General features: G+C 38.8%; 1 protein-coding gene across 6 annotated transcripts in view; it reads left to right on the top strand.

The window, feature by feature from the left end:
• The window catches only part of nhsa (Nance-Horan syndrome a (congenital cataracts and dental anomalies)), a 70,211-nt gene extending 66,658 nt beyond the window's left edge, over window positions 1-3,553 (top strand). For all 6 annotated transcript variants that reach the window (XM_084920614.1, XM_084920615.1, XM_084920619.1 and 3 more), the window contains one exon: window positions 6-3,553. In XM_084920614.1, the coding sequence (XP_084776740.1) occupies window positions 6-630 (625 nt within the window). In that variant the 3' untranslated portion in view covers window positions 631-3,553. The remainder of the gene's footprint in view (window positions 1-5) is intronic.
• The last annotated feature ends 10,571 nt before the right edge of the window (window positions 3,554-14,124 follow it).

The following is a 14,124-nucleotide window of genomic DNA, read 5'->3' as shown; positions in this document are numbered from 1 at the left end:
TTCAGGTCTAAAAGGAAAGTGTTGGGGAGAAAAGACTCCGCCGAGTTGGGTGTGAGGAATCGCCTTGGTGGCGCTTCGGGGAACACGCCACCTAACAGCACTGCAAGCTCCCCTATCTCTGTGGCATCACCTTCCTCCGCTGTGACCCCACCTGGCCTGCACAGAGTCCCCGGTCCAATCTACAGGAATGCAAAAAAGTCCAGCACCTCCAACGAGGAGTTCAAACTACTGCTGCTTAAAAAAGGAAGCCGCTCCGACACTAGTTACCGCATGTCAGCTACAGAGATCCTCAAGAGTCCCATCACCCCTAAATCACTTGGAGACACTCTAATGGAGTCACCCAGACACCCCGACGACAACACCTTCCCTCAGCAGCAGCCCCAATCAGGACAAGACCACCTTTCCAGCCCCTACTTGAAAACCAACGCAGAGGGCTTTTCACCGAAATCCTTCCATACATCTGCGGCCTCAAGGCAGGGACGCTCCAGGATCCCACCACCTGCCAACAGCAGCCGCTACAGCATGCGCAGCAGGCTGTACTCAACGCCCATGCAGGCCATCTCTGAGGGTGAGACAGAGAACTCGGATGGGAGCCCTCATGACGACCACTCATCGCAGGGCTCCACATAAAAAAAGAAGAAGCAATAATTAAGTAATTTTATTCGTTTACAGCAAACAGACAAACAAAAAAAGATGGACCAGAATGAGGAGAGAAGGAGAGAAAATTAGACGAACGTGAACATTTTTTAAAGAAAATCATAAATTTAGTAATTGATGGTGTTTTATACAGACTGTATTTCTAAGAAAACATCTTTATGAAATGAACAGTTGGCTCTTGTTTTGCGTCTGCATTATATGGAAAAATATGATTTACAAACCGGAAAATCTTCTCAGTTCTAAATTTAAACGGGGACCTATTTTTCTTTTCTTTATTTTCTATCATATATGTATGGAATTTCGACTTACTTTTCTCAAAATTTTGAGAAAAGTAACTCCAAATTTAGAGTTAGCTTTGCCAATCAGTAATCTACGTGAATGACGTCATTTTCTTGTTAACCGGAAGGATATGGCGCAGAGGAATGCGGACTCAAAACCAGATCGCAACAAATTGGCGCTTTCGGGAGTACATTTGGTGATAGTAACGCCATGTGATTCAGCTAATAACCCAAGGATTTCATCATTTGTGAAGCCATGCTGAAAATACTCAGCAATTTGTGCATTCATGACTGGCTGTAATACCGGTAGCTTAGCAGTAGCATTTGTAGCTGAGGGCTTCAGCTTCCGGGTAACAAGGAAATGACATAATTCACGTACATTACTGATTGGCAGCGCAACTCGAAATTTCGAGTTACTAACTCAAAATTTTGAAGAAAAGTAAGTCAAAATGTTAAATTACTTTTTGAGAAAGATAACTCGAAATTTGGAGTTATGAATACTTTTTTTTTTGTGGCGGAAACGGGCTTCCATATATATGTGATGCTCATAGCAACACATGGCCAGAGTTCAAGGTATAATAATGAGGTCAGTGCACCTAAAAGTAATCTTTTTTGACCTAAAACTCTGTCAGAATTAATGGAGATCCCCAGTATGGTCAGAGGCGGTACCATCCCATATAAAATAAATAAGCATTATTATGAACTGTGAATCACTCTAAGCTACTCTAGAGTCTGCAAATAAAAGTATGGAGCTGGAAATGAGTTTAATAGCTGTTCTGTTAGTTTAAGGCACATTTCCCAAAGTCTTGTAGACCCAACCCAACAACGTAATGTTTTTAGAAATAAGCAAGAGAAGTTGATCTGTTTTAATTAACCGTATGTATTCTGTGAATACAATTAGACGGACATTTCCTCTAACCAGTTACATCGAATGATTTTAATACCCTCAAAATGAACATCAGAATTGACAAATGTCAACATTCAGTCCCTATTCATATTTCCTGTAAACAGAATTGATACTATGTATATTTTACTCAGTTTGTCATATACTAAATTATATCAAAGCTTATTATTAGAATATTTTAACATACTGTACATATAGCAAGAAATGGAAGACGTAATTATTGGTGAGACAGGAAGTGTCAAAGCCGAGCACTAACTTGACAATCTCGTGAGACAAGAAAGGAGCAGGTGTTAACATGGGACATGAAAAAGTGATCAAAAAGTTCGAGGCAGGGAACTCGGAGAGCTGGAAGAGAATGCTGAAGTCATAAAGAAAAACTTACCAATGGTCATTTCTGGTTTGCTGACATGATGTGTTTATGCATTGTCGAAAGAGGCAAGTGGAAAGTACTCAGAGGATCAAATATGCCTTATTTTATCCAACAGGAGAAAATATGTGGTGAAGCAGCTGAGGTCACAGCAAGTTGAGTGTTTTTGTGAGATTTTTGATTGTATGGTTAAATATGGAGCCGGGTTATTAAGTCTCTTGAAAAGAGAAATGTCTGGATTTGGCATTTTCTGCCCCTCAATATTCAAAAAAATATAACTATTATATTTTCTGTCTCAAACCAATCTAAATATATTTATTTTTATAACATACACAAAAAACCTTTGATCAAAAATATGCAATGAAGTGCTGGATTTTTTATTTTTTATTCACATACTTATTTTGTTCATAAGAGATGTGTTTTAGATCTTATACAAGACACTGGTTGCAGAGACAAATTGGAAACTTAATTATAAAATTTCCTTAAAAATGTAATTAAACGCCAAAAATATAAATGTAAGGCTTTGGTTGTAATCCTGGTATATTTTAGTCCCATGTATTCACCATAATTTTATAAGTACATGGAGCTTATTGGAGTGATGGTACTCAAACATTATGCAAAACTGGCAGAAGCCTTGTTCTTCCCTGTAGGTATGCTGTCAATACCCTTTTAATTTTCATATTAATAACACTATATAACAGGGTACACAATGAGTTAAGTCTGTGAACCTTCATTCCACCTTTTTTGTTTTTTTCCTGCACTGACAAAATGATGTTTGTGAAGTTTTTTGTCTCTTGCTGTACCTGGAGATATTTATAGATGTGTACATGCAGCTGTTTCCCTTAATAATATTCACACCCCGAGGATGCTTTAGGAGTGGAGTACAGAAATGCTTCTACCAAAGGCTAAAAACACGTAGTGGCATTGAACTGTTGTTCTCCTCTCGTTTACTTGACTGAAATGTTCTTGAAAACACAAACCAATAATAAAGAACTAAACTTACGGTACTAGATGCATTTCATCTAGATACAGACCAACATCTGTATACAGTACTTGTAGGTTTTAGTGGGGTTTTTTGTACAAACTTGTAAATTAAATAACGTTTTAGAATTGTTACAAAGGTTGTTGAATTGCTTCTTATGTAAAATAAAAAAAACATGTTTTTAAAGTTTACATTAATTTCAGACCTTTGTATATTTTTGAGCTGTGGAACACTTTGTCTTGTATTTATTTTTTAGTAAGCGTTCTTGAAATCCCATAGTAAATCCTATCAAAGCCAACTGCTAGCACAACAGGCTGCTTAGCAAATGTGTATAAAAAGATGAATAAATGTGACTGCTTTGAAAATGTCTCATGGTATCTTTAATTTCTGGCTACTTCAGATCAAAATACCAACCTTCCTTCACGTGTTGCACTCTTACAACACAGCCTGTCTGATAGACTCACGAGCCCCTTCGTCATTAATACATCATGTTAAGATATTTTTATAACACATTTCTATTCGACTTTGCATTTAGTCATTATGTTCAGCTTACTATTTAGATATAGTTACCTACTCTTTGTATGTTTAATGCCTGTTTATCCATACCGTTAGTTATTTACAGTACTTCATAAAAGTGAGTACACCAGTCCGTGAGTCGTTTGGTACCGGGCCGCAAGAGTTGAGGCTCGGGTGTGAAATTTATGTTTTTCAGGGTTTTTATTGTTATTTTTTATTGTTTTTATCGTTAACTCGGTTTCCCTGGGTCTTTTCCCATGTGTTATGAATGTGTTTCTTTTTTTTTTTGTACCGGTACTGGTTTTATTTTGTTCTATTTATCCGTGACACCTTAAAGGCCTGCCCGTGAAAATATTGTCGGACATAAACCGGTCCGTGACGCACAAAAGGTTTGCTGGTATTTTTGATCAAATGTTTATCTTGCTATTTATGTCAAACATTAATCTATACTGTCAGCAATTTCTGTCATACACACCTATAGAAGTCACACATACACCTAAAATATATATATTTTAATTTATATATAGGTATATATTTTAGCTGTTTGTCCCTTGTGTTTAGCTAAATACTTAATTAGCTTCTCTTCACTGTTAGCCAAAAATATCAGCTGCTAGCCATTTAAACCTAATACATTTTAATATTTTAGCACTATTTATAGCTAAATTGTTCAACTTTTTATCCATTAAGCCAAGCTAGCATTTTTAAAAAATATTTTTGTCTAGTTTATTCACAGTTTTAGCTCGTTGTTAGGGAACTGTTAGCTTTCAACTGCTAGTCATACTTTCTGTCAGGGCAAGCAAGGCATCAATTTCTATATTATCAGTATTATCTAAAAACACACCAATGTAAAAACCTCCCAAAGTGAAAGCCTCTTCTTGCATTTCAAACAGTTTTGTCATAAAGCAGTTCCCCTGCTTACATCCGTCTTTTAAATTACTGCCATCTGTAGCCCCAAGCTTGCTTCTGATTCTACTGGAATCTATAGCACCAGTCTATGATGGTTATGCCCATGTACCATCAGTAAAGCCTTAAGGTGGGTGAGCTATGAGACCTGCAGCTGGTTGTTTATGTAAACGGTGTGTTTCTACGTTGTGTCTGACAATGAAAGGTAAAAAGAAAGACCTCCTAGTAAATAACTTGCATGCTTCTATAGCCAAATATAAATAGTTGGGATGAAAGTTAGCTCAAGCCACAACTTCCAAACTAGCAAGACTTATCTGTTCATGCTAGCATTAACAGTGCCTATACACATAAGCGGCACACACATACCGCATATTCACAGCATGCAGTAAAGACAGGCATAATTATGACAAAATGAACTAAAAACACACTCAGAAACATCAGGGTAGATTAATGTATAATTAATGTTGGAAAAAAAATTATGCCTACCTCTTTCACAGGGGAATTGTACAAAAAGGGAGAGGCCAAACAGGTACCCCAAATTTATAGGGTTGCACCATAGAAGAAGAACAGGATGAGGAGGGGTTCTAACTGATAATGAAGATAACTACAGGCTTGGAGGTCCTAAAAGTCAGTTATACCAGGAACAGTGTAGGGTTTAGAACACATTTTGTGTAATTATAACAAAATGTAATTTATGACCCGGTTACATTTACACTTTTATGGTAATTGTGGACAAATCTCTGGTCTTTCAGGGAAACTGTTGGGAGACTAGCATGTTAGACAAGCTGCCATGGGATTTTCTTTCACAGCTCTGAGATTAGTTGCCATCTGCCATCAGACCCACTCAAAGTGTTTTTGAAATGCCTTCAGTGTATCTGACAGTTCATAACACCTATGTAGGACAAATGGGTTTTTATCTAGTTGAAGTGAAGACAAATACATTTTGTTATAAAAGTAAAAAAGCACTGCAGAGTTTGACTATAACAGTGTCTAACTGTCTTCATATCCAAAACACACGTTTGGCTTTTAAAACCAAATGCATATTTTAGATGACTTTAAGCTTCTATACTTTATGTTTTTTGCTATGTTTGCCTTTGCTTCTTAACTGCAATGTTGGGCACCAATATGAGCTCACCTGTTTCAGCAGGTAAGCCATGTTCTGAAGGCTTTAGATCCAGGGCTGAAGTTCTCCTCAGACAATTTTCTGTCACCCATCTTTACTTTCTCCCCACTTTCTCATCTACCCTCGGGACATTTTTTTTTTGCATGTCCAGTAAATGTGCCAACTTCTAGACTTCATGAGGTCTAAAAGAATGACAAGGCTATATTTTACATATTTGCCTCCACGTTTTACATATAGAACGGTGCACAGGGCACTGTTAGCACTGTTGCCTCACAGCAAGAAGGCCCTGAGTTCAATTCCACCATCAGGCCGAGGTGTTTCTGTGTGGAGTTTGCATGTTCTCCCCATGTTTGCGTGGGTTCTCTCTGGGTACTCTGGCTTCCTCCCACAGTCCAAAGACATGCAAATGGTTGTCTGTGTCTATGTGTTTGCCCTGCGACAGACTGGTGACCTGTCCAGGTTGTAGGGATAGGCTCCAGCCTCTTTCCTGATATCTTTGAACCAAATTGCTGAAATCTGGGTTCATCACTCCATAGGACCTAGTGCCACAAAGTTTCAGTTCAATTCTTTTGCTGAAACCATTTCTGATGAGTCTTCAGTGAGCAGATGGATTCACTGAAGGGCCAGATGCATCTCTCATGTCTTTTCTAGATTTAAAAAAAAAAAATCTTACAGACACGACTTTCAGATAATGATCATGTACTGTATATAGCTTTTTAGGTCGGACACTTCTTTGGAGCATCACTTGTCCAATTTCCTCAAATTGTTTAAAAACATACTACTTGGTGTCATTTTTATGCTTAAATTATTCATAGAGTCTGAAACTGGTCAAGTGCAAGAAGTGTACTGAAAATGAGTGGAAAATGGAGCCAATGTCCAAAGAATAACCTGTAAAGACTTTCAGCAATCCCAGAGAAGTAGACCTCTTTAAAAATAAACAAATAAAAGAAAGTCTCTGTCCTTAGAAGCAAAATATAAAGAAATGAAGGTTGGCTCGAGGGTTTTGCACACTACTGTATATTTCAGGATAAACCTCTTTAAGCATATCGTCGTTTTTTAAAGAACAATGCAAAACATCTCAAAACAAGATAAAGGGAAAAAAATCAGCCTTTGACATAGCAATAAATTTTACAAATCTATTAAATGAATTAATGAATAAGAAATAAAGGAAGTAAAATGATAAAGCATGCTTGAAAAAGAAAAGTGATGGCAGGGAGATCATATTTAAAAGCAGCTTATTTCAGTAAGAGGGAGCTTTTTCCAGCTTCCTTTGAATTGCCAGTAAAAAGGATCTGATCAGAGCTTCTTACACAATTTGAAGAATGAGAAAAAAATAGTTGCAGATGATATGGACATTAAAAAATAAATTGATATCAGTGTTGTTGTGATATATCAAGAAATAATGCACTACTGTCCTTTTCAAAATAGGAATCGGACTGAATCCCTGGCGTCTAGAAGCTGGCTGTAGAGGTGGTAAAGCAGGCAGAGACCTGAAGACCTGGAGGTGGAGCAGGAATGGGAGTCTGAAAAGCAGAATAACAACAACATACATTTAATATACATAAAACTGAAGCTGATTGGCTTCTAGAAGGTGGGAAAGAATCTTATTGGACCAGAGCATTTCCACAGCATGTCTTTCATCCTGTCTTCCTTCTCTCACCCCAACCGGTCACACCAGATGGCCACTCCTCTCTGAGCCTGGTTCTGCTGGAGGTTTCTTCCTGTTAAAAGGGAGTTTTTCCTTCCCACTGTCGCCGAAGTGCTTGCTCATAGGGGGCCATATGATTGTTGGGTTTTTCTCTGTATGTATTATTGTAGGGTCTACCTTACAATATAAAGCGCCTTGAGTCGACTGTTGTTGCGATTTGGCGCTATATAAATAAAATTGAATTGAATTGAATTGGATGTCGATGACGAGACTGAGTATTATGGTGTGGGAAAGTGAAACTGATGACAAGAATGGAATAGTGGCTTTATTTCATTGCATACTAAATAATAAAGCAGCACAGATTTGTCGTGATCCTAATTCTGATTTTGATTTTTGAACCTTTTGGGTTGTTTGCTTTTCCTGTTGGTTGTCCTTCTGTGTTAGCCCTGCGATAGACTGGTGACCTGTCGTGGGTGTTGGCCTCTGACAGCTGGGATAGGCTCTATCCCAGCTGTCAGACTGATAGATGGATGGCTTGTTATAATTTAATCTTATTTTGGAGTCTAATTTGTTCCCTCAGTGTTCCCTGTCTTATCCTCTTGTGTCAGCTCCACTATGTTAAGTTCATTCATGTGTCAAGTCTAATCTGATTTATTCTAATCAGATTTGACTTTTGATTCTATAGACAGAATTAAATCAAAGTTAATTTATGTAATTCTTAAAAAAAATACCCAGATAAGTGACCATAGGCCTTTCAAGATGAATAACCAAGTGCCTAGCCTGCAGGTGTCTTTACCTCCATTTCTACTCTCATCATGACCTGTGTCAGGTGTGGTCTGGACTGTGTGAATAGTGCATTTTAGGGGTTTATTTGAGATGAACACTAGAGGGAGTTCTTCATCTGAGTCCACAGCAGGATGTTCTCTGGGTAATTCAATGCAAATTGAGTGTAAATTTCACGTAGGCCTCTTTGTGTCCCATCTGTGATTATTTTAAACATCTGAATGGGTCTGCACATGTTTCCCTATGTATGACAGATTCAGCTCTTAGCTGCAATTCCTAACAGGCCATATCTCCATATGTTTTGTCACTTCCATGGTCATGAGCCAGCTCCACACTCAGTGCTTTAAGTTCCTTTGTTGCTCTGGCTAATGTCAGACGGGCCCGTGACGGACAAAAACGCCTTGTTCTCGGTCACTGCGCGTCAGCTGAGCTGAGATTGTGAGTGAAGGATTTTTTTTTTTTAAAAAAGGTAAACAAAGCCTTGGACTGTTTGGGTGCCCATCAAAGGGCATGCTGACCAAGACCTCAATTAACGCTGGAGACATGATGGCTTGGCGTGACTGGTGTGGGGAGAAATCGAGTATTTTTGTTCTCAAGGGAAATGTGTGGGATGTGTCACAATGTCACTGAATAGCGTGAGCAGAATAAGACAATTTTTTTGGTTAGACAGCATCTCTCCATGAGGAACTGGCCTTCAAGCTTTTATGTCTGACTATGACTAGTGTGCTGACATATTGCATCGGTGTGTGGTTCTCCAGCTGCACCACAGCACACAGAAAGGCACTCCAGAGGGTCATCAACATGGCCCAAAAAATCATTGGACATCCTCTTCCCTCCCTGAAGGACCTGTACAGCACTCGCTGTCTCAAGAGGGCACGCAGCATCCTACGGGACTGCACACACCCAGGACACCTGGTGTTTAAGCTGCTGCCGTCTGGCAGGAGGTTCAGGCTGCTGAGGTCCCGAACAAATAGACTCAAGGACAGCTTTTACAACAGGGCAATAGCCCTGATCAATGTAAATAGCTGACCTGACTGGATACCTCCCTGGACTTTTTTAGGGGGGAGGTAACAATGTTTAAAACAATAACAATAATATTTATATTTATAACAAGGTGCAATAATAATTAATGTGCAATAATAACAGTGTGCATAACACATACACTTATTCTTCTTTTTTATACTAAGTTAAAAACTATAATGTGTTGTGTTGTTTGTTGCGTTGTGATGTGTCATATCGTGTCGTGTTGTGTTATATGTAGTGCCGACGTAGGACAGTTTTTCCAATTTCATTGTACTACTGTACTATGTCAAAGGAGCTTGCAAAGAAAAGCGTCTGGACTTCTTTAAGTTAAAGAAGTCCAGACGCTTTTCTTTGCAAGCTCCTTTGACTACGATGACCTGGATGACTGAGAACCTTCACAGACATACTGTACTATGTATGACTGTGCAATGACAATAAAGAGTTATCTTAAAGTCTGAGATCTCTCACTGTCTTTATGCTGAACATCAGGCTTTGTGTCATTATTTGCCCTCTGGTTCTACAGACAGTACAGTAGACACTGTACACGGCTCAAAAAGAAAATGCCAGCCCAGAATGCATTTTTTTAGTCTTTTTTTAATTATGAAGAGAGAGGACAAAGGCAAGCAAAGACCTCCAAAAGAACATACACACATTTACAGTTCACTGCAAATGTAAGAGACTGTGTGAAGATTCAGACATTAATAGACAAATAAGGAAGCCCCTGGCCTAATACAGGGAGTGCAGAATTATTAGGCAAGTTGTATTTTTGAGGAATAATTTTATTATTGAACAACAACCATGTTCTCAATGAACCCAAAAAACTCATTAATATCAAAGCTGAATGTTTTTGGAAGTAGTTTTTAGTTTGTTTTTAGTTTTAGCTATTTTAGGGGGATATCTGTGTGTGCAGGTGACTATTACTGTGCATAATTATTAGGCAACTTAACAAAAAACAAATACATACCCATTTCAATTATTTATTTTTACCAGTGAAACCAATATAACATCTCCACATACACAAATATACATTTCTGACATTCAAAAACAAAACAAAAACAAATCAGCGACCAATATAGCCACCTTTCTTTGCAAGGACACTCAAAAGCCTGCCATCCATGGATTCTGTCAGTGTTTTGATCTGTTCACCATCAACATTGCGTGCAGCAGCAACCACAGCCTCCCAGACACTGTTCAGAGAGGTGTACTGTTTTCCCTCCTTGTAAATCTCACATTTGATGATGGACCACAGGTTCTCAATGGGGTTCAGATCAGGTGAACAAGGAGGCCATGTCATTAGTTTTTCTTCTTTTATACCCTTTCTTGCCAGCCACGCTGTGGAGTACTTGGACGCGTGTGATGGAGCATTGTCCTGCATGAAAATCATGTTTTTCTTGAAGGATGCAGACTTCTTCCTGTACCACTGCTTGAAGAAGGTGTCTTCCAGAAACTGGCAGTAGGACTGGGAGTTGAGCTTGACTCCATCCTCAACCCGAAAAGGCCCCACAAGCTCATCTTTGATGATACCAGCCCAAACCAGTACTCCACCTCCACCTTGCTGGCGTCTGAGTCGGACTGGAGCTCTCTGCCCTTTACCAATCCAGCCACGGGCCCATCCATCTGGCCCATCAAGACTCACTCTCATTTCATCAGTCCATAAAACCTTAGAGAAATCAGTCTTGAGATATTTCTTGGCCCAGTCTTGACGTTTCAGCTTGTGTGTCTTGTTCAGTGGTGGTCGTCTTTCAGCCTTTCTTACCTTGGCCATGTCTCTGAGTATTGCACACCTTGTGCTTTTGGGCACTCCAGTGATGTTGCAGCTCTGAAATATGGCCAAACTGGTGGCAAGTGGCATCTTGGCAGCTGCACGCTTGACTTTTCTCAGTTCATGGGCAGTTATTTTGCGCCTTGGTTTTTCCACACGCTTCTTGCGACCCTGTTGACTATTTTGAATGAAACGCTTGATTGTTCGATGATCACGCTTCAGAAGCTTTGCAATTTTGAGACTGCTGCATCCCTCTGCAAGATATCTCACTATTTTTGACTTTTCTGAGCCTGTCAAGTCCTTCTTTTGACCCATTTTGCCAAAGGAAAGGACGTTGCCTAATAATTATGCACACCTGATATACGGTGTTGATGTCATTAGACCACACCCCTTCTCATTACAGAGATGCACATCACCTAATATGCTTAATTGGTAGTAGGCTTTCGAGCCTATACAGCTTGGAGTAAGACAACATGCATGAAGAGGATGATGTGGACAAAATACTCATTTGCCTAATAATTCTGCACTCCCTGTAGTTTATTGTAAAAGGAAGGCATTTTTTTTATTCATTTAACACAAATATATTATTTCAAACTGACTTTTAGAGATTTACATAATAAATATTTGTAGTTTTATCGTGTAGCAGTATTTGTGTAAATACCCTGCTGTAAAAAAGATATCTGTCTCTGTAAAGGTGTCGTCAGATAGGAACTGAAGCACCAACTGTGCAAATGTATGCTGTAAGCAGCTGCCAGTAGTTTTAAATTTCCTTTTTGTCTCCTCTTTATCTTCCTCATAAACCTGGTTCATAAAGCAGTCAGGTTTGCATAACTTTTCCACAGAAGCATTTACATGTTATATAGATGATTATTTTCATGCAGCCTCTTTGTGCATTACGTCTGAATGCATCTAGTGCATAGACACTGTAAAAGATGGACATATCACCCAGTGGTTAGTGAAGTCCCGTTATGAAATCTCGAGTCGAGGGGTTTTACAACCTTTGTGTCTGGAAACTGGACATGACGTTCTCTATTTGTACCCGGAAGCTACATCCACCGTTTATTCTACATATGATCAATCTTCAATTTTATGGTAACTTGGAAGTGCCGTATACTGCACTGCCTCAATAGCTTGAGAAAAGCATATTTTAGCTAATCCTGAACTCAAAATCTATGCTAATCCTAACCCTAAAGGGAGTGGCATGACTGTGCTTTGGTTCTATGACAAGACTTCAAAACCTACTTTGCAGTCAAAATATATGCAGTACCCAGCAATGCTGAGTACTCCTGTCTGTGTTTGTGCTGCTGTCAGTGCTTTCCTTTAGACTCTGCCCTGGAGAACTTTCTTGCAGTCAAATGAAATCATCTAATCTCACCAGCGTCAGTTTGTGCTTTTTTCTTGATCTGTAACAATTGTTGTTTTTCACTGACGCTTTCTTCTCCAAACCAACCTTTCAACCAATCAGTGTTCTGCCGATGCATAACATCCTCAGCATCCAGCTACACCCTATTTTTTAGGGTTGCACGTCTGTATTTGTTGCAGACCCATTATCCTACAGTCTGCATAGCCAAATACCTACACAAACAAATACAAACGCAGTATCATAAATTCATTTTAACTCTAGATGGGGCACCAATAGCCTGGCGAAAGTAAAGAGCTTGGCTGCTTTGACTCAGACCTTAGCTGCAGTTATTAACATGTCATATCCCTTCACAGTCTTTGTTTTAAGTCCTTTTGTTGCTCTGCCAAATATGTGAAAACTGTCATAATGGAGAAAATGCCTTGTTCGCAATCAGCGCTTGGACAGCACACAACTTGTAGTTATATAGTATGTATATAACTGCAACCAATGTAAGGAGATCATTTTTAAAAACATATCCAGCCTTTGTTTGGGTTTATAATAGTGTATACTTGTAATGAGGTATGTTGAGGCATATTTTTCTAGTATGATCTACACAGAAACTTGAAGAAAAATACCCCAAAGTGGTTTCCTTCAGATGGCGAACTCTCTTATATTCATTGTTCCAGCTTTGGTACTGATAGGAGAGCTACAGCATGTGAACAACACATTCATCTCATGTGAGTAACACTGACTGCAGACAGAAGGGGGGAGAGGGCACATCGAGGAGGTAACCACACCAAAGTCACCATCATGCCACCAGGGTACATTGTGAGGCTCATTAAAGTGCATTAAACAACATCCCTGCGGAACAATGAGAGGCCCTGGGGCCCTAAGGCAGAGCCCGAGGCTGGCTGGGACTGATATGGAGACCCAGGGGATCCTGTTCATCCAGGCCTGTCACTACCAGACTCATCTACAGCTGCCAAACTCCATTCTCCTCTGATTCTGTCATCAGCCAGTCAGCAGGCGAATACTGTCTGGAGCTAAAAGAAAGGATAAAACACAAGCCTGTCAGCACTCAGAAAACATGCTGCTGTTCCTATTTGGCTCCTAAATTGTATCTATGGGAAGATTGTGTGGGTTCATGAACAAGCCATGGTACATTGTACGTTTATGATCAAGGTACCACACATTCAGTCATGTCTGTATTTGCTGTTTTTCTTGCCTTGTTATTAAAAAAATTAGATTATTATAAACAGTGCTCTCTGTATATTATCAGATATGTACTCGCCTAAATTTCCTGCAAGGTCCCCAGAATTTTCCAGTAAAAACTAAAGTGGATTCATTTAATTGGGAGTGTACTAACCTAGTATCATTTTTCAATATATTGTTTTGGTTGTTGTTCTTTGTTTTGAGCACCATTGGTACAGATGAAAAGGTGCCTATCTGGGCTTGTCTGTTACAATATAAGCATATGCACTGATCCTTATAAATAAGCATTAAATTAGAGAAGATTTATTAGAAAATGTCAGGAAATTATCAGAAAATTTCACACTTTCACCAAGACAAACATGTCTAGACAAACCTATACTGTGTAAAACTGGAAGAATTTTTCTGAACACTGTTTTTTTTCTATTTTTTTTTTTGTAACTGTTAGGACACGTAATTGTAATTTTAATAATGAAAAAAAAATATGTAACATTATTTATTTTATCTTTGTTTTATCTGTAAAATTACAGGAACACAATATTTAAGCATAAAACATAAACATTACATTAATTTATGAATTCGTGTATTTATTTGTTATATTTAGTATTTATTCCATTCATTTTTACC

The sequence above is a fragment of the Perissodus microlepis genome, chromosome 23 (assembly GCF_051167445.1).
Source record: "Perissodus microlepis isolate ML-2025 ecotype Zambia chromosome 23, ASM5116744v1, whole genome shotgun sequence".
Lineage (NCBI taxonomy): Eukaryota > Metazoa > Chordata > Actinopteri > Cichliformes > Cichlidae > Perissodus > Perissodus microlepis.
Note: the sequence above shows the minus strand (reverse complement) of the source record. Positions and strands in the feature narration are given on the sequence as shown.